Genomic DNA, 26,360 nt, shown 5'->3' with positions numbered 1-26,360 from the left:
CATACAGTAACTTTGTATAATTCTGACAAATAAATGCATATTAACAAATATATGAAATTGCAAACAAATGGCATCTAGCCAGTAGATGTCAGCATAACTTGTTGCTAACTGTGACATGTTTTGGGACGTTTTTGAGAAAACACAACGTTTAATGGCAAATATGGCGGATATCTGTCATTCATTTGTTATTGAAAATATGTACAACAATTTCCTCACAGGCAGTGAATTCTGCACGACCAGTTGGGAGTTGTGCTTCATTTGCCCACAATATGTAATCATTACCACACAGGTTTGGCTTCTGCTCTAATCCTTCCAACTCCATGTTTTATCTTGTGAAGTTCCAAGTCAGCTTTAGATTTAAGGAAAGAGTAGTCGGCTTCTCGTGGCGATTTACTTTGCAGTCAGCATAAATAAACTGAGGGGAGAAAAAGACTGGCCGTGTGTGAAAAGCAAGTCAGCAGTGGCAACAGTCATGTAGTCGATTTGCACTTGGATATGCCTCGCAGAGAAATGTGGCCCCTGAAACAGTCTTGAGGCTGTTCATACAAGCAAACATAGATGAAGCTTGTTAAAATTGTCTACATCTTACACTGGTCTATACGTGTATGAACAGGTTGTCAAATAAGGTAAATTCCTCTTGAATATCAGTATGGAGTTCGCAGACATTTTTTTGGGGTCATTGATACAAAAAGCCATTGCCTCTCGCTCTCTTATTTCACACCAACTATTAGGGATGAACAATTTCTTTAAACAGTTGGAAACATACGTAAGTGCTGAAGAAGACAGCTCATTTATTAACCGGGATGAAAATGATTTTTGAAAAACAACATAACATCTGGATTTGTAATGCACTTTCTTATGGTGCGCAATAAACCTTGCCCTTACCTCACTGTAAGCCGATGAAATGCTTTACCAGCTGAGAACACGGGAAGTTGAATGTCAACAAAGTTTTAATTAGAAACCTAAAATGAGGTGGAATCAAGACAGATTCCTGAATATCTTACAAGATTGGAGATACATTGATATTCAAAATTAAGTTTTTCGCTTCCTTGCTTTATTGCCATCAATCAGTGAAATTTCTTCATTGTCTGACTCTAGCGGGCAAACCATTGTGAATGATTGCAGCTTGTTATTTTAGCTTACTCATTCTAGAGACACGACTTATTGTTGAATGCACCGTGTCATTTGAACACTCCAGAATAAACTCAAAGAGGGGTTACACTGAACCGTTACTTACGTTAAGTTATGCTATTGGAATAAGAAGTCATAGTACTAGTTATGGCTGCACAACGTATTGAAAAACCTTAAATGCACATTGCCATCCAATTGGAGAAGGGTATGTCAGGGCAAGACTAACACTAAAAAACCAACTGAGATATGATTAGCCAATGATGAGTCTGCTTATTTTTCCTCAGTAAAAAAAGCATTTCTTTTATTACGTAATGAAGATATTATTTCTTTTGGTGGATGTTTGGTGGATGCCTTGAGTTTGACACCAGTAATTCTGAAACTGGCCCAAATCTGAACATAATCTGTATAATTTGAGCATCTGTTAGACAGATGGATTAAATTAGAAATTATAAAGATATTAAGGGAGTGTGTTTACCTGGAAAGGTAGTATATTGCTGTCAGTCCTGAAGGCACCGTCCTCATCCCAGGCCTTGGGGGCGAGGGGACTTGGTCTCGGAAATTTGGGGGGCGCAATAACGTTGCTGCCGTAAGGTTTTTTCATGGGGGAAATTGGGCTCACGGGAGAGGGAACTCCAACACCGACGCCCACCGCTCTGCGTGGGTCCCTGCCTGCCTGCAAAGCACTCCAAGGGTGGTTAGAGCCGGTGCTCCACCCGCCGTTTTGGTGATTATTCCAAGCCGGTGACGATACGGAGGAAGACGACCCTTTAGCGGCGTTCATAATGGTCTGGTAAGCGTGTCTCTGGGGGAGGGGGCCCTGGTTGGGGCTGAGGGGTGATCTTCTCTGCTGTGGTTGTTGCGCCGATTGTTGATGCTGTTGAGACTGAGGGGCGAGTCCTATCTGGGGCGAGAAATTAGCCCCGAAAACCGCATTGACGTGGTGGGGGAAGTTTTGGAAAAGCATCGTCCCGTTAACGGAGGGTATTCCCCGGAAAAAGCTTTCGTCCACGAGGTTAGTGTTTCCAGTGGACCAAGTACTCCCGAAGGAGGTGGACGGGGAGGAAATGAGACTTTCGGTCTCCTGCGGCTGCTGGTGGAAGTTCAACCCTGGCAGGATCGGTGACTCCATCGACAATTTGTCCGCGGTGCTGCTCCCGGTCGACGGACTTTCAGACTCCGATGATGAGGACGACGGCTCCAATGACAGGGTCGGGGGGGTACTAGAGGAGGGAGGAGGGTCTATTTGCGTCGGGTCTTGCTGATGGTGAGCCTGGGCTGTGTTTTTGTCCATCAGTAAATCATCCTGCATGTTTTGAAGAGCTGCAAACAGATGTATTTAATATGTAATTGTTATATTCAGCCAAACACAGAGCAATTGCCTGGCCTGTCCAAGTGTCGCAACTCCGGCGAGGATTTGACGTTAGCAGGCCCTTGCAAGTGCAAAGCCCATATAGCGATGATCCATTTACTCGAAAGCAAGCACACTTCCCAAGAATATCAGGACGATTCATAGGTGCCACGAATTTCACAGAGCATATACATAGAGATAGTCGCCGGATATCGCCACGTTGCGTTTTTCCCTTCCACGCAGGAAACTGCAACGTGAAACTGAATTGTGTGTTGGCATAGGACCATCCCTGTGCTCATTTGCATGCGTCAGTAAATATACAGTAGCTATCCTGCAATAAGGAGAAAATGATCCATACGCTCAGTTATTTGGCTGTCCATGAATTGACACACTTTTTTATTAGTCCAAGCTAAATGCTGCACAGTGACGCGCCTGGAATGTTTTATTAATGATTATGCATCCGGTTGTGTGCTCTGAGTGTACAGTATATGATGGATGCACACAACAATGTCAGTCCCGGTGGAAAGACGCCCTGTTAGGCTTTTTATTACTGTTTATTAATTATTTAGCAATAACGCAGGTGAAAGTCCGCAGTGATACAGATGAGCAGTGGAAAAACGGTCCCTTTTAATAAATATCATACTCTATACAACTAATGCGGTTTTGCCATTGAGGGGTAAAATAATATACGCCACTTGAGTGAAACAATGTCAATTCGTGAAACGCAAATAGCATGGCCTACAATTATCACCACCCCAATTCGAATTTATGTTTTTATTGGATCAAAAACAAATCTAAACGCATCGAAATACATCCACCTATGGGAAACAAATGCCAAGAATAATAATACGGTCGGAAAAAGTAAATGTTAAGCAATGCAATGTTTAAACCAATAAAAACAAGTCATTACAAATTTTACAATTTCTTATTGTATACACATTCAAGCGCAGACACATTGATTCGTTTACCGGACATTGAAAACAACTATAAATCAAATTTACACACCATTTTGCTGTGCGATATCAATACATGTCAAGGTAATCGCAACAGCCTGCATTGCACACACCCTGGCAGTTTAATCCACGATTGCTCCCCAAGAGGAGTGTTTCCAAGGTCATCAGAACAGCCCAAGTGTCCTCAACCTCAGACGCATTGCCACAACATGAATTTTCAAACAGCTCTTTCGCACACTAATACAGACGTGCGACACATTTCGTGGACATGCCTTGCCTTGAAAAATCCCTTTAATCCATGTGTGTCCACAACACAAAACGACTCAAGCAGCATGCACCCCAGCCGTTTAACAGTCTACCGCCATATTACCTTGATTGTTCACCCTTTCGGGAATCGGAGGAAGAATCTATTTCAGATTGTCTCGTCTAGGTTTAGAAATGTCAAACGAGCAACCCTTGTTCCGAGTTAGTCAGCAGTTGCCTCAACAGCTGATTGACTGCGGCGCATGGATGATGCCGCAGAGGATCATGGGAGTTGTATTTTATGGAAATCCAGCGCTGGCGTGAACTACAAATTGCTTTCCCTTTACACCGAAGATGAGTGAGCAACAATGTTGAACGTACGATATGCAAGTACATACATTAAAATACATTTTTCTTGCCTGTTTGTAAACCATGTCAAAACAACAGAAAATCAAAATAATGCAATCATTGTGATTGTTTTATATTTATATCATATACATAAGTATTTTGTGATTCTGGTTTATGATTACAAAAATGCAACAAAGCAGATGATATAAAATAACTTGCTCCATTGCCAAATGCAGTTGATAAACTACATTTCCCATCTTGGGGCGCAAAAGATGTTGCTTCGTTTCGATGACGTAATAACGCATGGCCGTGCTACCCTGAGCTGCGTCACCGCCCCCTGTCATCCGATAGGAGTCGGACGTTCCCAACGATCAACGATGTGGTAATATCAGTGACAGACGACCTGTCCTGAGCCCAAATAAAAATGTTTGGTATTTGTGGTAGTGCGCGCAGTGCATTGGAGAGATAGATAACGCGCAATGACCAGAAATACAAAGATTTTCTCAAAATAGTAGCTCGCAACTCGCGTCACACGAAGGCCTCCATAGCTAGTTTAGCTAGAGACAGTTCCTGGTGCCCGTCATTTAACGGGCTTTTCGTTTTTATGTTTATCTTCCAATTAAGTCATCGGCTGCACCAACACGGCGTCGAAACGACACACTTCTTTTCTCGACAATGGCGGATGAAGATGCAGTGATCTTGCAGCAGAATCTTGATCGGTGAGTGTATGGCTAGCATGATAATGGAAGCAATAATGGCAAATCACAACGGTTGTTGTTAGCCATGGACAGCTGACGATTAATGATTGTTAATGCAATAACTAGAGTTTTAACCAAGGTTATTGAAACTCCAAATTTCGTTGGTGTGTCTTACTGACGAATTATTTTGCAATTGTCAAGAATAGTGCTCTTTACACGTGCCTATACTTTATCTTTATATATTTGCTCAATCCGCATTCAAGGCTTTTGAAGATTGTAGTTCTGTGTTAAGCAAGTACTGATTTCATTTGAGCCTAGCCACATGGAATCTGAAATAAAGTCGGGAAAACAGAAAGGTTTCAATTTCCACGACTCAGCTTGACGTGTTCTCAGCCATCCTTCTAATTTGACATCTGATTTATTACTCACTGTGGTGGGTAGAGACTTCCACTTTCACACTCATATTCTAATAAATGAAACACAACCTCGACACTCATAGTAGCAGACTGCACACTGCACAGAACACCAAGAATTACTTTTAAACATGAATGTCGAGTGGTGCAATACCATTTTGATATCACCATAGAGTTCATTTTATAACGCGATACAGATACACCAGAATGTACTTTTTTGTCGCAAGGGGATTTTAAAAATGTTTAAAATTTCCTTGCAACAAGAAAAAATGTCTGGTGACCATTTGGTGGATGTTTGCTGCCTTGGCAAATACACTTTAGTTTTTCTTAATCCATTTCATTTGTAAAGGAACAGATCTGTCGATGCATTGCAGCTGTTTTGACACATTTTATAATGTTAATCCGATCGCTGTCGGTCTTGTCAACCCCGAATCATTTCCATGCTAGGGACTAAGACGAGAGAGTCTTCCATTTTCTCAAATTTCCTAAATCAAAAACAATCCCGTCTCTCGCTTGGCTGGTCCCACAGAGTCCCATAGCTGAAACCTGCCCGCCGATTCTCAGAAGGAAGGTTTATCGTTTCTTTCTCCTTTGCTGTCATTGCCTGCTGATTCGCGAATGAGGATTACCTCCTACTTTGTAGCCAACTGATGGACTCGTGTGTTTCTTATCGTGACTGTATTAATATTCAATAGTGTAAAATTGCGCTTTGTAAAAGCAGCTTTGATGATATCTCTGATCTTATTTATCCCCCACACCCACGCTGCCTACTACTGTCCATGTAGAAAGAGATACAGTATAAATGTTATTTTAATTCTGCTTGTTTTTTTTAATCTCTTAGAATAAATCAGATCGCTGCTTTTAATTGTTTTAAATATTAATGGTTGAATATTTCTCCCATTTTTTACCCGACTTTTTTTCATGCTTGAAAACGAAGCCACTTTCAGAGATGTGTCCGCATTATCATGATGCCTGTCTGACCAGAATTTAATTCTTCACTGGTTCAGCAGGTGCTGAAATCCTTGCTCAGAATGCATTACTCGGCAAAAGCCACAGCTACTTTGATTCAATTTTTCCTCAAATGCATTTTGACACAGTGCTGCCTCTTGTGTCTTGAGGCTTCTCAAAGCATTTTCCAAAGGGAGGAACATTTTGAGTTTTGTTGTAGCCCATTTATTTGTTTACAAAATGGAAATGAACTGTCATTAAGACAGTTGGTTTACATGTCAACACTGCTTTAGACTCTGGAAACAAAAACGTGTCAAAATAGAATTTCGAAGTGTGTGGGGGTTTTTGGGGGTTTTTTTTGTGTGTGTCAAGACTGAAAACCACCTGCCATGTGTTTTATGTGTCAAGACTAGGCATACAATTGTGCTTGTCAACCAAAAACATATTTTGGGATAAGACCAAGATATGTTAATACATAGAACCCATTTTTTAAATATAGTCTATCTTCGTGACATCTTCTACTACTGGCCTGGCATGCATGTTCGTGTTTTTTTTTTTGTTTGTTTTTTTTTTTGCACATGTATGGGCATTATGTTGTTAACATTTGTGGGTGAAACATTCCACACACACCCACAAAGGAAACGCTTTGTTTTTTTCCAAATTATTACTAAACATACCTATAGCATGCGTATACCTGCACACAATGACCCCGGTCATGTTTGTCAAGTGTTAGCAAGAAATTGTACATCATGTTCCCTTTCTTTTTGACTGTTGTATACTACTATCACTTACAAACATAAAACTCCACCAGCTCTTATCTGAACCTGTCTCAGGCAGTCTGGTCACTGGTGCAATTCAGTTTTTCACAACTAAAATGTGAGGAAACCTTTGTTGGACTTTTCACAGTCTTCACTTATGATCTTAAGCTTTTAGTGAATGAGAGCTACATTTATTCTTGCACTGTCTTTGTCATTGGCCATTTTAATAGTTGCTCTACTGTGCCGTAATACAATGCTTTGTTTTAATACAGATACTGGAACCATACCATCATGTGGACAAAAACCTTCTGCACTGTAATGGAAGTTAGAACATGGAAACGACCACTGCCTGGTAGTTGTTCTGTAGGCCGATGTCACGTTCACCGAAATTATTTGACGCTCCAAGCTAATGTATGATTCGTAATGAGAAATATGCCAAGATTTTCAACATATTGCACAAAATCAATTTTCATGTAAAGCAGGATTTCGGCATAGGAAAAAGATAATAAGAGATAAATAAAAATAATTAGTGGAAGCCCGATGCTTGTTTTTTTGTTTTTGTTTTTTCCTACCAGCAGATCCCATCACATTCATATTGTGTAATTTCTGTCAACTCGACTGCGTAATTTTGTATTCTTGCGGTCATTGCAGAAAAAATAATTTCACAAAGATAGGGCTGTTTGAAATGGAAGTGAGCTATTTAGTGTTCATTTGGCGGATTTGAAGGTTTCAGTGCCTCGTTTGTGAGGGTGTCACCACGTTATTAGACTGCACAAACTTTGTGCATGAGACTCATCCAAATTGTTCTTTCTCCGTTCTTTCAAGTGAATCATTTGTATCATCATATCACCTTTTTCCCTTTCTTAACTCATTCACTCCCAAAGACATTTTTAAACGTCTTTTCAGACTTGTTCTAGAATTGGGTGGGACTGAATGAGTTAAGATGCTCTCCAAAGCGACTTGAACCACTTTTTTTTTCTAGGTTGTCGTCTTTCCTGACTATCACATCACGTGACAGAGATGAGTGGTTTGATCAGTATATAGCACGGATGGAATTGCCTGAATTTCAACATCAACTTCTTTCAGACTCTTGTCAATGTTCAGCCGTTGCGGCCCAATGTCAAATGTCCCACGTAACTGTACCAGGCCGTGCCGTTTTGAATTCAAAATAACAAAAATAACACCACACAAGACGCAGACAGCCGTGCAATCTTCACCAACCTTCTGCATACACTTGTTGTCTGAAGCAGTTTATAGATGAAAGAGGAGAGGATCAAAGTGTCCTTTCACCATTGGGTTAGATGTGCTCAAGTCTGCTACAAGCTAAGTTTGAAATCAAACACGAAGCTGTAGCGTCCATTGACAAAAAGAGATTAGCTCACTTCTCCTAACAGCATGTGACATTCTTGTCCCTAATGTTTTGCCGCAATGTCTTTCTCCTTCATCATCTCTCTTCCCATTGCTTCTCTTCAGTTTCATTTCTCCTGAGCTCAGCCAGATGAAGGGCAACACAACTCTACCCTGCAGAGTATTGCAGCATTTTCTTAAAATGATAGCATGTCATGATGATAAAAAGAGTGACTACAAATGAAATATTGGATTTTCCCCTGTTCCATTTTCCACTGTTCTGAGTTCTGTTTTTTACAGATTTATCTCACACGATTTCAGTTCCTCTAACCCTTTTTAATATCAAACAGACACAACCCAAGGAAATGCAAACATATGTTTTTAAATGCCAATTTAATTTATTTACACTCAAAACTACCTTTTAAGTAAAAAAAATCCCTGAAATTACTGAAAAATCAAGGGTTTGCGATAATTGGTGATGAGGTTTTTATTTTATTTTATTTTTTAAAGCAATTGCACTTGGAACAGTTTGTGGCAGAAATATAAAGTTTGGCAGAATGTTTTTCTAGTACGGAAGACGAATGAAGTTATCCGTTATGCTGGGAACAACTTCAAAATAAAAGTGTACCAAGGCATTGAAGTTCGTATATTATTTGGTTTATTTTGAAGTTGGCCTTCTCACCAAGTTGCTGTAGTGTTGCTGTCATGCATAGAATCATCAGCTGCTGCTGCGCTTGGCTTGACTACCTCTTCCTTACATCATGAATGTAAATAAGCGGGCCCTTGAGACAGAAAAAATGGCTCATGCGTTTTTTGGAATCCAAGTACCGGTACTTGAATTACGTACATGTAGATTTGTTTCACCCTGATTATTTCTGTCGCATGGAGGCAGGCTTCTACTAGAGTTGTATTAGCCAGTGTAGAAGATAAAGATGAGGTACAGTTTTGTGTTTCGTATCTAGGATTTCATTTCAGTGGTGGTTTATTAAATCATGTCCTACTGTGAGGCTAGGTTGCCTGCATTGGAGCTAACGAATCTGTAGGAACGCGGTGTTTAGTACCCTCCCTCTGTGCCCATCTTCACTGTCCTCATTTTTGAGAGCTATTCAGGTCCAAAATCACAGCTTTTTCTTTCTGCGTTGTAAATAAACTGAGTAAATATTACAAATGCACTACTATCCATTACTCTTTATTTTGTCTAGTGGCTGACTGATAAACTGAAGAAATGGGATGTTGGGGCACGGTGAAGACAGTAAAAAAAAAAAAAGTAGGAATGAAGATTTGAAGTTTCCCTCTGACTCAAATTCGCATGTGGTAGCAGGACTCCACACCAAGTTTCTGCACTTGGTTGCACCAGCATTAAAGTTAGGTGCAAAAGTTAGCAGACTTTTTTCCATGCTTCATCGGCAGGTTGCGCATAGTGCAACCTCAGTTTTCTTTTTTTCTGTTGCACCATTGTGAAATTATGCGTGGGTACCCAAATTGGGTGCACCCGAGAGCCCTGGGTCGAGAGCCAGCTGTGCCACTTGGTGTCAAACTATAATCGGCTGCAAGGTTGTGTTGTATTCAACAGTTGGGAAACCACAGATGGCAGTTGATGACAAAAATCAATTAGGCTTCTCACAACCTTCAATTTACTTAGTTGAGAAGGGGGGGTGACTTACTATTTTACAAATACTTATACTTACAAATAAAGGATATCTTATCTTATTTTATGTATTTTCAAAGAATTTACGCTGAGAGAAATGATCATTTATTATGTGTAAACAATTCCAAAATGTTTACAATTTTGAATCTATTGATGCATATCCAATGATGTAAAGTGTAGTCTGTGGCTGTTGCTTGAAAGAAGGTGGTCCTCCCTCACACATCATGAAACATCAGTGATCTAGCACCTCAGCTTTCAGCAATGTGAAACTGGATGCATGAGATTGAATGGGCGGTGTCAAAGATTTGAATTTATACCTGGTGTCTTTTTGCAATGCTAGGATCATATATTTCTATGCTATAAGTGTCATTTCTTGTCTAATTACCTAATCGATTGATCTTGTCAAGCACATGCATTCATCAATTTGACATTTATGGCTATGTTGTGTATTCCAGGTTGTGCTTTTGTTTTCATCAGACCTCTCGTCATTTATGTGTTTTAGGAGTTGCTGGGTATGCTTTGCAACAGACGAGGATGACCACACAGCAGAATGGGTGCGTCCATGCCGCTGCCGGGGTTCCACCAAGTGGGTCCACCAGGCCTGCCTACAGCGCTGGGTGGATGAGAAGCAGCGTGGCAATAGTACTGCACGCGTAGCCTGTCCACAGTGTAATGCAGAGTACCTCATTGTATTTCCCAAACTGGGTAAGTGACACTTTGAAAATGAGCCCACGGGGCTGGGGAAAGTAGCTGCAGGATTACCAATTGTAGATAAGACCTTTGTATAAATCATTGATTGCAAAAGTTATCTTTATGAGAAATGGTTGGCTGTTCAATTTTTACAGCGGCTAGTACTTGGGTATTTTTCTGATTGATGGTTCAAAAAACCGAAAACTTTATTTATCCAGACTTGTCAATGTGAAGCAGGCCCAAGCTCACTAAACTTGCCAGAATCTGCTCAATGTACATTTTTCACGTTTAGAATAGACCAATCTCCAGTTTGTAAACAAAGATGACAATCAGGAGACACATAGTGGTTCAAGTAATAAGAGTATCTTGGATTTAAGTGGCATTTCAACACAAGCTGTGGTGTCTCAGTCTGGACACTGGCGGGTGGTACCGATGTACTGACTGAGAAAACGAAAGAAGAAAATCACAAAGAAGAATGTTGACTGGATTAGCATTGTGTCAGGCTTTAACATTATTGCTCATCTTAAATAAGAGCTTTAAGCAACTTAGTCAGCATTACCATTGGTAACGCAGTAATTTTGAGTTCCTCCGGGACCTCTGCACCAATTGATCGTGATGACTTACACTTTCTCTTAAAATAGCAAGCCTGCAGTCAAGTCCTAAATATCACAGGCATCTGGTTATTTACTGGAGTAATGCAAGTGAGCTGAACCGTCTTCCGGCACTTGATTGAGTGAGAGAGAGCACAGCCTTGGGCTCTATAAATATAGATGAACCTTCCAGGCCTCCTGCATGCAACATTGTCTTGATGCCAGCTCATGTTGCAGCATCTTGTTCTTTGAAAATAAAATTCGAATGACTGATGGATAATTCAGTGACGAATGTACACAATTAGCTCTAGATTTATTTTAGGGGTAAACATTTTAAATGCACCCTTCTACAGGCCTGAGGATTTTGGAAATTCACGGTAACTGTTTTTCGGTTCCGTCGGATTACCCAATGGGAAACCACGGTAATTAATTTTGGGTTCCGTAAACATCATGGGAACCCATTTTTCTATTTTGACTGATATTCATAATCAAGAATTCTGATACTCAAAACTATCATGTTAAAGGGTAGACGTTTGAAAACTATGCATTAACAATGAACATTACATCAGCAGCTGTGTGCTCCAAGTTTATTCAACAAATTAATGGATCAAAATATGTTGTACTCATGTGGCATCATGAATACAGCGTACCACAAAATCAGAGTATTTTTTCCAATCACACACTGCAAAGATTAACTTACTGGTAATCATTAATACAAGTATTGATGTGGCTTGGCGTCGTCCTCTTCCCAAGACAATGCATGTGCTGCAACAGCACACTGCAGTGTCCTCTATTAAAAAATAAATCAATCGAAACTATATTATATTAGTTTTTGTCACTTAATTATTGTTTTAGGTACAACCACATTTAATATCCGACTTCTCTTTTGCTGCTTTATGAATGTCCGTCATCTCATGTCTTTTTAATGTGTCCTGCCTGTAGTTCAGGGGTAGGTAACTGCAGTTCTTCAAGAGCCAGATGCTGCTGGTTTTAGGTCCCTCCCTACTCTAAGACACCTGATTCAATTGTTCAGGCCTCAACAGACAGGTGTGTTGGAGTAGGGATTGACCTAAAACAGGCAGGATATGGCTCTTGAGGAACCGGAGTTCCCTACCCCTGCTGTAGTTGGTTGATGGCTGCCATTACATGCTTTGTTTGGGCACAATGCTTTTGGCATAAATAACAGTGCGTGCCTTTCTAAGCATGCCTGAGCCAAGTAAATGCATGTAGTCACAGCTGCCAAAGCCAATGGATCGTGTGTTTTTAAGATGACGTGGGAAGAGGAATAAAAAAAAAAATGTTTCAGTCACGTGCTCATTGAATTTGCATTATGCTCCGAATTGGAAATGGATTTACGTAGCCTCACCTCGTCGACTCGTCCGACCCTGCATTACGGCCCTCACTATCGCCAGTGTTTCAGACCAGGGGTCTAGAATTGGCTGGTACTGAATGAGGGAACGGCCTCTTGATTCTCTCCTCTGAAATCTGCTTTCGTCCTTCCGAGTGGCTGATTTTCCCTGCCATATCTACAATGCTAAAAATCATAAACATTACTTTGACACGAAGGAAACATAATTTAATAAACAAGATGATATTTCATATTTACCATACATCCTTTTGCTAATCTGCTTTATCCTCACAAGGGCCGCGGGAGTGCGGGAGCCTATCCTAGCTAACTTCGGGCAGTAGGCGTGGGACAGCCAATCGCAGGGCACATATCGATGAACAACAATCTGCGCTCACCCTCACACCTCGGGACAATTTAGAGTGTTTCATTCACATGCCATGCATGTTTTTGGAATGTGGGAGGAAACTGGAGTACCCGAAGAGAAACTGCAAGCTCCACACAGGAAGATCAGATCAGGAATCGAACCACGAATCGAATGCAACTCTGCACTATGAGGCAGACATCCTAACCAGTCCTTTTTTACACATTGCTCATGCAGCTTCGGCACGTACTGCACTTGTGTTCCTGCAACATGTCGACAAACTCTTTCCATACAGTCTGTTTTGTTTTTATTCCACCTCCCTGACAACCGTACTCTTGGCGGCAGCACAACCGCAAGATACCTGCGCTCCCTGCTCTGCACTCAGTATAGATGTGGCGTCACAGAAAAGTAGCTTAGTCAATTAGTCATGGCGAAAGTCAGAGAAATGCGCCCCTACGCCCTTTTCTTCACACACCGGCGGCAGTTTCATTATGGCACAGGTGTGTGCGTCGTCATGTGTAGCATAAAGAGGAGAGGGAGGGAGGCAGACTGATCGCGTGACTGAGACTCTTAACTCGTATTTCCTTGTTTTCCTAGCACTGGACCTTTTCTTTCTTTCTCTCTTTTTGTTTCTTTTAAGGAGTAAAAAAAAATAATAGACAATTGGTTTCAAAAAAGCCTGGCTCAGTGTACCCAGTCAGTGTTTGGACTGACTAGCCTTAAACTGTGGCCGATACCAGCTTTTTTATTCTTTAATGATTGTATTTATTTATTTTTCAGCTCCCTTTTTAGGATCTTTATTATTTCATACTCGGTGTACTTTCACTTTACTCACGTACTACTGTCACTAAGGCCCCTCTTTAGAAATTAGGGCTTACTGATGTGATTTTTTTCTTTTACAAATTCCAGTATTTGGCGGAATTAAATGTAGATAACCGATCGACTCATTCATACCCACTTAAGCCGTCCATTACAATCAAAACATTTGGTGCCAAGGTCATTTTATGTCTTTTGACACTTTTTGGGAGGGGAGGGGTTGATAGGGGTCTGATGTGTCGGTCCTTTTAATTGAAAGCACTTGAGTGGTAATGAGCCAAACTGCTAACGGAGAGTAGTGGTCCACTATTTTAGATTGAAAATCCTCTTTTTGCTCACTGTTAACAACGGGGGAAGGACACTTTATCATGACGGCGCGGGCACAGTCAGCAAACTGTCAGTCGATCTGAAGTGTATTTATGTATCGACGTCACAGAGTATGTTTTGTGATAGTTAGCCAAAGTCTGTATTTGTCTTTGATGAAAAAAAATATCAGGATGTGACGAGGATAACTATGTTATATGAACAGCCACGTCTGGTGTGTTGGCATCATTTGCTACATCTCATTATTTTGCGGTCAAAAGCATTCCGAAATGTTGACTTTGCTGATTTTGTACAATGAAATCACTGTTCAGATGTTAGAGGTGCCACAAAAGGAAAAAAGTATTTCCATCAAAGTCATTGTTATGCTTGATGTTTGTTTACATGAAAAGCAATTTTTGTCAGGATTTTGTGCAAACCTGGTGAATTTCTTCAAACTTACCCATCTTCTACAACGGATAAGTAGAGAACAGAAAAAAAGTCAAACTTTCCGTTGAAAGAAGTTGAATCTTTAATTTGTTAGAGTCGATGTAAATATACAACACAATATTCTGTGGCTCTTGGGTAAAAAAAAGTCGCTCTAAAATGGCTGGCATTCTATGAGTTAATTGGCCAATTAAAAAATAAATTACTAAGATAAGATAAGATAAGATAAGATAAGATATCCTTTATTTGTCCCACAATGGGGAAATTTACAGCCTCCAGCAGCAAGAATGTATGTAGAAAGAAGAGAAACATTTTCTGTCCCTTGACGCTAACAACAATACAGATATCAATTAATAGGCACAACAGGGCTAATACTGTCTGATTAAATTGTCTGGCTATTTAATCATTCAAGCCAGACAAGAAATTATAAATAAGCTTCATTTTCTTGTGATGAAATCCTTTGCATTCCAAATATGGAGAGTTCATTCTGTCCGCTGTCTTTAAATTTTTTACTGAATCAGCTCATTTATTGTAAGTGATCGACAGACTGGATAAATGTACTGTCTGGCGTCAGAAACACTTTGAATTTGGTAATGGGGAGTTCAATTGGTTATGGAGTTGAAATGGGTCAGGTCAGAGCTGATAAATCAGCTCATCAACGGCTCAACAGAGAGTAGTGTGATACTGCTTCTGTTAACGTCTCTGATCCACTGGTGAAAGGACACTTTGATCCTCTCGTCTTTCATCTATAACTGCTTCAGACAACAAAGTGTATGCAGAAAAGTGGTGAAGATTGCGTGACTTTGTGTCCTATGTGTTGTGTTGTTATTTTTGTTATTTTGACTACAAAATGGCGCCGCAAGAGTGGCTGCCTTTCCAGCAGCTCCTATATTTTGTCATTCTACTTCTTTCTTTCATTGCTTTGCTGCTGTGAATTGGGAATTTCTCCATGGCGAGACTAGTTTTCTTTTCTTATCTTAAAGTCATGAATTATGACAGGATCTGTCTCATGGAATGCATTTTGATGATTAGATAATGGTTCACATATGTCATGTAGAATGATCACTCATTAGCAGTAAAGAAAAATTGCACATAGAGCACATGAGCTGCACTCAACCTATCTGATGAAAATAACTGCCATTTAAAGATGACTTGGAAATTGCACCTGTCAGAGCACTGACATGCAACAGCAATCTCAGTCATTTTTGGTGTCTTTGCGTCATCTCAGTCTGCAGAAGTTTCCTTAAAGCAACACCATTGAAAGAGACACCATTCAGGCTATAAAATTCACTTTCTATACAATCATGGCAAGAAACATTGGCATCTTTGCTTTTGTCAGGTAATGTGCCACTTCTACCAGAAAATTGTAGCAACTACGAATTTATTCTTATATTTGTGTGTGTGTGTTGGAAGGGGAGAAGGGGGTCTTGCGGGGGGTCACCCACAGGGTTACTGCCGATCTTATCTCATTTCCGCAGACGCCCCACAGCCACATATCATCTTTTGTATTCAGCCAGCTTTTGTTTATTGTCGTAGAAGTGTGGCGTAAGGAACGATGGAAGTTAGTCGATGAGTAGTCGTATTCCTGTACAGCAGCAATACCACCAGCACCTGCTGCAGAGCCAATGGGAGCCCACAACACAACTCGGAGGACAACGTGTCCTTAGTCGCTCATCCTCTGCAGTCATTGTGTATTTTACGTCACAGAACTGCAGAACAGGCAGCCTTACACACACATGGTGCTGAAGCACTGCAGTTAAGCACCTTCCTTTTTAATTATCTCAATGACAAAATGGGCTGTCAGTGCACATAAATGCTTGCTCTCTCTCGGTCCTGTTGGCGGATCATTAAAGGCCGACCCGTTTTCCTTCAGCTGTGGCTCTGTAACACTCAGGCAGGGAAAAGGTGTAAGGAATAACAACTTTATCATCAATATAAGACACATAAATACACTCAAGCATTGAAAGATTGAATGGCTGGAGTCCTGGAAGGGGGTGGGGGGGGCTCTTGGAAGTTTCAAAAGGCTAGCAAGAGGTGAGATTGCAAAAACTCCATGTAACATGAGGACTGCCAGGATTTAGAAACTGAGATCTTCCATAGCGGTCATTTTGACGGAGTGTGCTGTGCTGCGCGCTGACAATGACTTAATCGTTATTAATCGTTGTTCCATGGGTGAATTATGATAACAAGCACCATTTCATAATTGTTTTGGGGGTTTTTTGTACTGCACACAATGTCAAAACTATCACATCTCACAGCTCCTCTACAAGCTCCTGTTCACTTGGGAGTAGCCATTTGGCCCCACTATTAGGAAGAAATATTAATTTACATACTAATTTACTGTTCAAAGTTTGTAATTGTACTTGCTAATTATATTGTGCAAGTGGCCATAATGTCGTGATATTCCTGATTTGAGTTTTGATGTTTGTCTCCCATCAGGGCCTGTGGTTTACGTACTGGACCTCGCCGACCGGCTCATCTCCAAGGCTGGACCCTTCGCAGCCGCCGGCATCATGGTGGGATCCATATACTGGACCGCCGTCACGTACGGCGCCGTCACTGTCATGCAGGTTTGACCAAGGGAGTCCATCAAAGCAACTTCTTGTTTTTAGGGCACTTTTTTCACTCACCATTTAAAAAAGATGCAGGCCAGCAATCAAATTAGGATTCAAATTCGACTGGTCAACAAATGTTTACATTTTGTTTGAATCAGAGATGCAAGTAAACTTTGAAAGATTTTTTTTTTTTTTGCACTGATTCCGTATCTGCCTGTTTTTTCTCTACCACATCAGGTTTTCATAATAATAAGTTTATAAAATAAAGTTTAGGTTCAGCAAAATATTGTTTTTTTCTGAAAGGTCATCACTATAAATGCATGGTAAACCCATGGTAAAATTCGTTTTGCGCCATCTTTTATAGGTCAAACTGAAAAACAAAAAAATGAAAATATCTGAAAAACCTTATGTTCTAGCAGAAAATAAATAAAGTACGGTGGTACCTCAATTTACGAAATTGTTCTGGAAGAAATGTCTTAACTAGAAAATTTTGTAAGTAGAGACGCATTCTCCATGTAAATGCCCTAATCCTAATCCGTTACAAGACCCCCCCCCCAAAAAAAAAATTCAGACTTAGAAATGTTTCAAAATATGTAACAAATACATGTTAAAATTAGATTATTGTGCAATAAATGAGATTTGTGCATAATGTGAAAAGCAGAATAAAGAATAAAACTGATGGTCATTTAACTTTTAACTGCATCATCATTGTTTTTTGCCCTCTTTAGTTCTTGCTTTTTGACTGACATTTTGTAAAGAACTGATCCAAGGACGTTTGCCTTTGTCGGCTTTTAACAACCCTTTGAAAATGTCCAAGGCAAACGGTATAGTGAGCGATCGCCCTACTGGTGAACAGTTTCTGGGTGATTCACGTTTACCTAAAACTACCAGAGCGCCTCATGGCCCAAGGGGTGAATGACGAGGACGCTGGAAAGACACATTCTATCTACACGCACAGATGGTAGAAGCCCCTCTTAGCCAATGCTATGCCAGAATGATGCTCGGTAATAGCCAATGGCAGCGCATCTATAAGTATGTTGTGTTCAGTAAACTCTGAGCTGCGAGTAGCAGCCCATCCTGTATTTTTACCTTTCGTATCTTGAAATTTCTTTCAAACTAGAGGCAATATTTTCCTGTTAAGGCGTTTCGTGAATTGAAAATGTCATATGAAAAGACATTCGGAAGTAGAGGTACCACTGTAGACATTTGAAATCGATGTCAAAAATACTTTGAGGGACACATAGATGTCTCTGAGTAGGACTTGCTTTTGACCAGTGTTGTTAACAAAAAATCACAATACAATCATGAAAGTGGAGTGAAAATGCCTGGTGGGGTTTGATGTGATTAATATTCTGTCCTATCTGCAGGTGGTGGGCCACAAGGAGGGTCTCGATGTTATGGAGCGGGCCGACCCTCTCTTCCTTCTCATTGGCCTGCCTACCATCCCTGTCATGTTGATCCTTGGCAAGATGATCCGCTGGGAGGATTACGTCCTACGCCTGTGGAGGAAGTACTCCAACAAACTACAGATCCTCAACAGCATATTCCCCGGTTAGCATGCCCATTTTTCTTTTTCCTCCTTAGTGCAAATCATGATGCTGAGTGGCTTCCGCTATGTAAAGTGCATCCGCGTTACTGACGAATCACCAAAGTAAACGTTGACTCCAAGTGACAAACAGCTTAACGCAAGCATCCTTGATTCATCATTGGAGGACTGTGCAAGCAAGTTTTCTGAAAATGACATTCTTCAATAGTCTCCCATATCTTGGTGGTGATAGTGAGACGAGATGATCGGGTGCACATTAAAATGTGTTTGAAAAAGTTTAAATGATTTAAAGAGAGGGATGTAACAACAAACCCAATTCCACTGAAGTTGGGTTGTTGTGTTAAAACAATAACACCAGAATATAATGATTTGCATATCATGTTCAAACTACATTTAATTGAATACACGACAAAGGCGAGGTATTTGAAACTGACGAGCTTTACATTATTTCTCTATAGGCCTGTCACAGTAACACATTTTTCAGGATGATTTATTTTCCCAGAAGCTGTCACGATATGTTTTTTTTTCTTCATGTCACTGTGTGATAGTGATGATGATAGTGCAAGAATAATTAAAGTACACCCTTTTTAAGAGAAATTGTCTTTCAATCCTCCAGAATATTACATGTCTTCATTGAAATGTAGACTAATAAAATATCTAAGATTAAAAGTATGGATAAAATTGACTCTGGAAAAAAAACCTACAACCAATATTAGAATAAAATGTAAGCAACAACACATGTAAATAAATAACCATTTAACGGGAGACATAGTCTCCCGAGCCAGTCCTGGGTCATCCCATCTGCCGGTGGGACATCCTGGAGGTATCCTCACCAGGAGCCCGAGCCTAGCTCCTTTTAATGGGGAGCAGCAGCGGCCTGGATGACTGACATTCTCGCCGTGTTTCTAAGGCGGAGACCATAGACCCAGCAGAGGAAACTCATTTGGGCCTATTGTATCCAGGATCTCATCCTCTCAGTCATGATCCACAGCTTGTGACTATAGGTGAGGATAGGAATGTAGCTCAACCGGTAAATTGAGAGCTTCGCCTTATGGCTCAGCTCCTCCTTCACCATGACAAATGCATCGATAGTCCACATCACAGTCTGCACTGGACTGATCCCCCTGTCAATCGTCTGTTCCTTCCTGTCCTCACTTGTGAACAAGACCTCAATGTACTTAAACTCCTACACTTGGGGACCATGGTATCTGATTTTGAGGTCCTGATTTTCACCCCAACCACTTCACACACAGCTGCAACCTGCTGTAGTTCCCATTCATCCTCCCCCTTATTATGCTTATTTATGTGCTAGGGTCTTTTTTTTTACCCTGGACTTAAATTATCCTCAGAAGAGGATAATTCGAGCGTCTGGTTTTTTTCCCCCTCTCCCTACCCAGCGTTTTCCTTTATGAATTCTGATTGTAATTTACCCATTGTGGGACAAATAAAGGATATCTTAAAAAGCAGAGATAAAATACTGAGGCTACAAAGCCAGATCCCCTCCCCGAAGAGCTGGTCCACTGTTCTACAGCTGAGACTTCCTGATGAACCCTCCTTTCCGGCACCCCTGAATGAACCCTACCACGGAGGCTTAGGAGTGTGATCCCTCTGTAGTTGGAACACACCCTCCAGTGCCCCTTCTTAAAAAGAGGGACCACCACCCTGGTCTGCCAATCCAGAGACACCCCAATGTCCATGCCATGTTGCAGAGGTGTGTCAACCATGACAATTCCACAACATCCAGAGAGGGCGAACCTCTGCCAGCGGTGTGAATTGAAATTCTTTCTGACAGGGATTTCTGACGTTTGGGTGTGCCAGGTCAGATCGACTTTGTCCCCTATCATCGGAGCCAACACCGCTCCTCTCTTCACCCTCGTGTCCAAAACATGTGACTGCAATTATCAAACTCCAGAAAGTGTCCTGGTGCCATGTGCACATATGGACAGTCTTATTTTTGAACATGGCGTTCATTATGGACAATCCGCAATGGCCACCGAAGGCCAATAACGGGTCTCACTGTCATTGCCCAGGGCAACGAGGTCGTGACCCCAGAGAGAGCACTCACTACCACAACATCCAAGGACTTCAAAAAGGGTGGGTACTCTGAACTGCTGTTAGGTGCAATAGGCACAAGCAACAGTCAGGACCCCTCTGTCTACACCCCTCATTGGTGAACCCCAAAGTACAGGCACTGAGCTGGGCGACAAATGGTATGCCCATACCTCCTCTGTGCCTCTTATCATGGGCAACGCAAGAGTGGAAAAGAGTCCAACCCCTGTCAAGGTAATTGCTACCAGAGCCCAGGCTGTGTGTGCAGTCAAGTCTGACTACGAACGATAAGTCAATATAGTAATTATCGTGACGGGCCTTGCTGGGTCTCTCTATATCATTGATTTTTACCTATTGTTGGTTAACAGGCTTTTACTGTAATTTCATCCACCGTCAGTGCCATCACACCTCAAGCTCAGTTGTCCATTTTGCGTGTATCTCCACAGGAATCGGCTGCCCAGTCCCTCGTATCCCGGCCGAGGCGAGCCCCTTGGCCGATCACGTCTCCGCCACCCGTATCCTGTGCGGCGCGCTAGTGTTCCCCACCATCGCCACCATTGTGGGAAAGCTGATGTTCAGCAGCGTCAACTCCAACCTGCAGAGGACCATCTTGGTGCGTGGAGCCACAAATTTCTCACACACACACACACACACAGAAAAGACCATTTCATGTGACGGTGTTGCTTACAGCCAAGATGAGGTCTATAAAAATGTCAGTATGTCCTCAAACCATTCCCTTCACACAGGGAGGTATCGCCTTCGTGGCCATCAAGGGGGCATTCAAAGTGTACTTCAAACAGCAGCAGTACATGAGGCAAGCTCACCGCAAAATCCTCAACTTCCCTGAGCAGGAAGAAGCCTGAGAACCCGAGCAGATGCAGACCAATGGTGGAAGAGCTTTTGGGGGTGATCAGTTGGTCTCACCCTCCCACAAATGACGACATATCGCCGGAATCCTGCCAACATTTGTTTTTAAATCTTTGATGCATCTGTGTGCTGAAAATGGACAACACACAACAAACACACACACTATAATGTGTGCACACATCAGCAGTGTTTTTTTTTTAATAATTGTTTTAGAACAGTTACTGGAAAAGTCCCCTTTGCCAGTGTTTGCATTGCTTCTCTTTGGAGTCACCATAATGTTTGGAATGTATAACCGATAAATAACATGTTAAGAATTGGTGTTCAAACACAACCCAGAAGCATGAAGTGATTTACGTGCTAGAAATCTTTCTTGATGCTTTTCCTCCCAAAATTGCTCCCAAGAGAACTTGTGAAGAAACCTTTTTTTGTTTTAAAGCCTTGGTAGCCTTCCCTTTGATTGTCTGCAATGGTCATAAAAACAATTACCTGATAAAATAAAATACTTTTATCCGGAGGGAGGCAAACATGGACATGCTGATCCCATGGGAACACAAAAGCGAGGATACGATGAAACCTTTTTATTGTGGGTGGGGGCATGCAATGAATGTTGTAATGGCACACGTATCTTCAGGACTTGTGAAAAATTCAAACGGCCCACTCATTTCCCATGCAGCCTCCATCCAATACCACTGTCACAAACGTTCCAACAGCAACAATTACGAATGTGAATCGGGTCAACTGTACAAATTTACCACAAGTAGGGTAACTGCTTGATTTTCTATGAAAGTGCACGAGAGTGGAGCTATAGCTACAAATGCTGTAAGTTGCTTTTTTTCTCTCAGAGGAGACTGTCAGACTATGTTATTTTATTGTGAAAAGAAAAGACACTGTTTGGGAATATTTAAACTGCATGTGTAAACTTGGTGAGCTTTTCCTGCACCCTCACAGTGTCTCATTTCATTCTTTTGGTATCTGTTCTGTGAATAAATGTATTTTTCCAAATACAAATGCTGATGTGTTGTTATATTTACCAATGAACACCATGTCATGTCCCCGTCAGGGACTGTACAGTACTACTTGTTGGGCCTGGGTAGAAAGTGAGAATGATGTATATTGAGCTGCAGTTAGATGCTCCCTAAAAATAATTATTGTTTGGTTTCATTTTTTTTTCTCAAATCGGAAACAAAATTGTGAGGTTGGAAGGCGCTTTCCAATGTTGTTGAACATGGGAACTTTCCAACAGACTTGGTTGAAATTGCAGTTGACTTTCTACCCGGATTCACAACCCTCTGCATTCACAGCCCAGTAATGCTGGTGTATCCGGAAACTTTGGAAGTTGAACATTTCTACTTGTGAAGTAGTCGAGAAAATTGACATTGTAAAACATCACAATCAAATATAAATATTATGGATGTATTAACAAACCCAATTCCAATGAAGCAAGCAATACTTGCTTGATGTACAGCTTCAGCAGTTCAACATTTTGGAGTCTCTGTTGATATATTTTACGCTTTATAATGCGCTACACTTTTTCAATGGGAGACAGGTCTGGACTGCAGGCAGGCCCGTCTAGTACCTGCACTCTTTTACTTTGAAGCCACGCTGTTGTAACACATTCAGAGTGTGATTTGGTATTGTCTGGCTGCAATAAGCAGGGGCGTCCCTGAAAAATACGTTGCCTGGGTGGCAGCAAAAGTTTCTCCAAAACCTTTCAGCATTAATGACGCCTTCACAGATGTGTAAGTTACCCATGCCATTGGTACTAACATACCATCACAGATGCTGGCTTTTGAACTTTGCGTCCCTAACTGTCCGAATTGTTCTTTTCCTCTTTGGGCCAGAGGACACGAGGTCCCAAATTTCCCAAAACAATATGACATGTGGACTCGTCAAGCCACAGAACACGTTTGCACTTTGAATCAGTCCATTTTAGATGAGCTTGAGCTCAGAGAAGCCGGTGGTATTTCTGGGTGTGGTTGATAAATGACTTCTGCTTTGCATGTTAAAGTTTTAAGTTGCCGTTACAAATGAAGCACCGAAATGTATTCACTGACATTGGGTTTATGAATTGTTCCTCACTCCATGTGGTGGTATACTTTATTTATTGATGTCGGTTTTTCATGCAGTGCCTCCTGAGGTATCGAAGGTCACAAGGATTCAATGTTGGTTTTTGGCCTTTTAATTCAGAGAAGATCATTTTATACACATTTATGTGTCAAATGGAAGGAGGACGCAGTTGTGGTTGGAGCACTTCTATATATATATTGCGCGTAGTCCCGCACACGGTCTGTCCTTCCGTCTGTCCCTTTTCAAAACGTACCTAGTTCACCGCGCGCGGCCACTGCGCGCGGCCACTGCGCCGCTCAGGCAGTGGCTCACTACGATCGCGCGGGCATCTTAGCGAAAAAATGTTGTCTACCCACAAGCATTGCAATAAAATTGTTAGTTATTTAGTAGAGCTAAACATCTCTTTATTTTCGCGATAAGCAATGAAGATGAACAAAAAGTTGAACCAAGCAACAACACTTTTGTGGGCTGAAGGCCCACCTTACCAGCCTTCCGCAGGAACAAGCTGATGAGCTGCCCGGAGGGCGGCGAACCAGCTAGTTTAATATAAAGGGTGTGCCATGTTTAATGTATCACTGAAAGGTATACCGTGATCCCTCGCGATTTCGCGGTTCTTTTATCGTGGTTTCAGTGCATCACAGAGTTTTTCAAACATATTCATTAAAAAAAAAAAAAATCTTTTTTTTTAAGTCCGCAAACGGTTCGCGAGAAGCTGCAAAACAACAGCAACTCACATAGAACAACACAAACATTACTGCACTGTATAGTACTCCATGTATATGAAAAAAAAATTGCGGACTTAATTGCGGATTTGCTGACTTAATTTTTATTTGTTTGTTTGGTTTGTTTATTGGTTGCTACTTCGTGGATTTTCGTTTATTGCGGGTGGTTTTGGTCCCCATTGACCGCGATAAACGAGGGATTACTGTACAGTTAAATGAACTGAATTCCATGACAATTGTCTTGATAAATGGCTTAATAATTGCACAAATATTTGCTGATCTAAAAATTCACACCAGAGTTCACATTAGGTTCAACCGCAAGTGAGAGTCCTACTACCTTTTTGAACCTGAAAGCTCCTTCCTGGTTACTGATAAATGCGGAGGGCTACCAGTTTGATGAATTAAAAAAGTTAAAAAGACAATAACTATGATAAAACAATTGCATGATTCTGTTATAGGTGTCCATGTCCGCAATAATTATGAAAATGAAATTGAAAACGTGTGAATCACTTGCGGTCATCAAAAGGAGGCTCAAAAATATAGTTACAAAAATATATAAATTGGATATAAAAAGGAATAAATATACACACACGTTTAATTACTATATGTGAATCTGTTATATAAGAGTAGTTCATTGCTAAGATTCTCAGTATACGTATAGAAAGGCTTTTGTTTGTTTGTTTGTTTGTTTTCCTAAATATTCATTCATTCATTCATTTTCCGAACCGCTTGATCCTCACTAGGGTCGCGGGGGGTGCTGGAGCCTATCGCAGCTGTCTCCGGGCAGTAGGCGGGGGACACCCTGAATCGGTTGCCAGCCAATCACAGGGCACACAGAGACGAACAACCATCCACGCTCACACTCACACCTAGGGACAATTTAGAGTGTTCAATCAGCCTGCCATGCATGTTTTTTTCAGAATGTGGGAGGAAACCGGAGCACCCGGAGAAAACCCACGCAGGCCCGGGGAGAACATGCAAACTCCACACAGGGAGGCCGGAGCTGGAATCGAACCCGGTACCTCTGCACTGTGAAGCCGACGTGCTAACCACTGGACTACCGGGCCGCCCTGTTTTCCTAAATATTGCATGTAAATTTGAGAAAGACAATTTTCAGGTTCAACTTGTCAAAACGTGTTCGGGTGCGTTGGTGTTCCGTTAGGGTAGGAGTCATTTAGGATCAACTGTGACATCTGACCAATGTTACTTTTGTTTCCCAACCAACCCAACAAAAGAATTTTGGTTCATGGATGGCCATTAGTCATGTGCAAACACTTCAACATGCCATGACATGTCATCCAACCATCCATCCGCACCCCCTGCAGAAATTTTTTTTCGGGGCATGAAATACGGCGTGAGAGCCAACATGAAATGCCATTGGGCCGCTATTAATTTTTACCTCTCCTCATGTCTTTAGGGGCAAGGAGCTTACTGCTAACTTCATAAAACCGTGGGTGAAGAGTGAAAGTTTCTTCACTGGGCCGAAAGCCGAGCTTTCCGCAGCCACGGCGTGGAGGTAAAAAACATTTTTGGGGACAGAACATTTGACAAGGTAGGATGTTGTCAAGTTCTTTTTACTGAAGATGCTCGAATTATATGTTGAATTGTTTTTCCTTACTGTGAATTTAAATGGCTGCTAATCCTCCACATTAAGAGGAGCCAGATGAGGTGGCTCGGGCATCTGATTGGATGCCTCCTGGGCACCAATCAGGTGAGGTGTTCCGGGCATGTCCGACCAGTAGAAAGCCCTCGGGACGATCCAGGCCTTGCTGGAGGGACTATGTCTCCCGGCTGGCCTGGTAATGCCTTGAGATCCCTCCGGAAGTTTTTGACGAAGTGGCTGGGGAGAGGAAAGTCTGGACCTCCTTGCTGAAGTTGCTGCCATCTGTGGATAAACAGTAGATAATGGATGGATTAAAATTAACGTCAAGATTATGCTAGTAGAGAGAATGTATAACTTAATTATATCAAAGACGGAATTCATCTTTCAGGCAACTATAGCGTTGCTATACTAACCAAAAGCACGTCAATAATTGCTGGATCAATTCCATTTGAGTCGCAAGCCAAGTTAAAAAGAAAAAAAGCGATGCTTTCTTGTCCAATGCACTAAAATGTCCACTCCCACCTGTCAATCATGAGGATTGTGGTTGGAAGACTCATCAAAGAT

The 26,360-nt window shown here is 41.5% G+C and overlaps 2 protein-coding genes and 1 long non-coding RNA gene across 7 annotated transcripts in view; 2 read left to right on the top strand and 1 right to left on the bottom strand.

Annotated features, from left to right (window-relative positions):
* Nucleotides 1-5,254, bottom strand: part of cpeb3 (cytoplasmic polyadenylation element binding protein 3) — a 48,871-nt gene extending 43,617 nt beyond the window's left edge. For 4 of the 5 annotated variants that reach the window (XM_052080302.1, XM_052080303.1, XM_052080306.1 and 1 more), the window contains exons 1-2: nt 5,151-5,254; nt 1,607-2,451 (exon numbers count right to left, since the gene is read on the bottom strand). In XM_052080302.1, coding sequence (XP_051936262.1) covers nt 1,607-2,451; nt 5,151-5,184 — 879 coding nt within the window. In that variant the 5' untranslated portion in view covers nt 5,185-5,254. Of the gene's footprint in view, nt 1-1,606; nt 2,452-3,802; nt 3,956-5,150 lie in introns of those variants that run through there. The other variant, XM_052080305.1, reaches the window with a different exon arrangement.
* marchf5 (membrane-associated ring finger (C3HC4) 5) lies at nt 4,326-22,412 on the top strand. The gene is made up of 6 exons (XM_052080327.1): nt 4,326-4,742; nt 10,338-10,540; nt 16,827-16,957; nt 18,310-18,493; nt 20,984-21,150; nt 21,284-22,412. The coding sequence occupies exons 1-6, from the start codon at nt 4,699-4,701 to the stop codon at nt 21,398-21,400; spliced, it is 846 nt and encodes a 281-aa protein (XP_051936287.1). The 5' UTR covers nt 4,326-4,698; the 3' UTR covers nt 21,401-22,412.
* Nucleotides 5,466-7,375, top strand: LOC127610335 (uncharacterized). The gene is made up of 2 exons (XR_007964812.1): nt 5,466-6,313; nt 6,349-7,375. It is a non-coding gene; the product is annotated as an uncharacterized LOC127610335 (long non-coding RNA).
* Nucleotides 22,413-26,360: the final 3,948 nt, after the last annotated feature.

The sequence above is a fragment of the Hippocampus zosterae genome, chromosome 11 (assembly GCF_025434085.1).
Source record: "Hippocampus zosterae strain Florida chromosome 11, ASM2543408v3, whole genome shotgun sequence".
In the NCBI taxonomy this organism is placed as follows: domain Eukaryota; kingdom Metazoa; phylum Chordata; class Actinopteri; order Syngnathiformes; family Syngnathidae; genus Hippocampus; species Hippocampus zosterae.
The sequence above is the reverse complement of the archived record's forward strand: the minus strand, read 5'-3'. Positions and strand labels throughout refer to the sequence as shown.

Coding starts and splice junctions, on each gene's coding strand:
- marchf5 (XM_052080327.1), top strand. CDS start 4,699: ATGGCGGATGAAGATGCAGTGATCTTGCAGCAGAATCTTGATCG. Junction 16,958..18,309: donor GCGCCGTCACTGTCATGCAG/GTTTGACCAAGG, acceptor TCCTATCTGCAG/GTGGTGGGCCACAAGGAGGG. Junction 21,151..21,283: donor ACCTGCAGAGGACCATCTTG/GTGCGTGGAGCC, acceptor CCCTTCACACAG/GGAGGTATCGCCTTCGTGGC.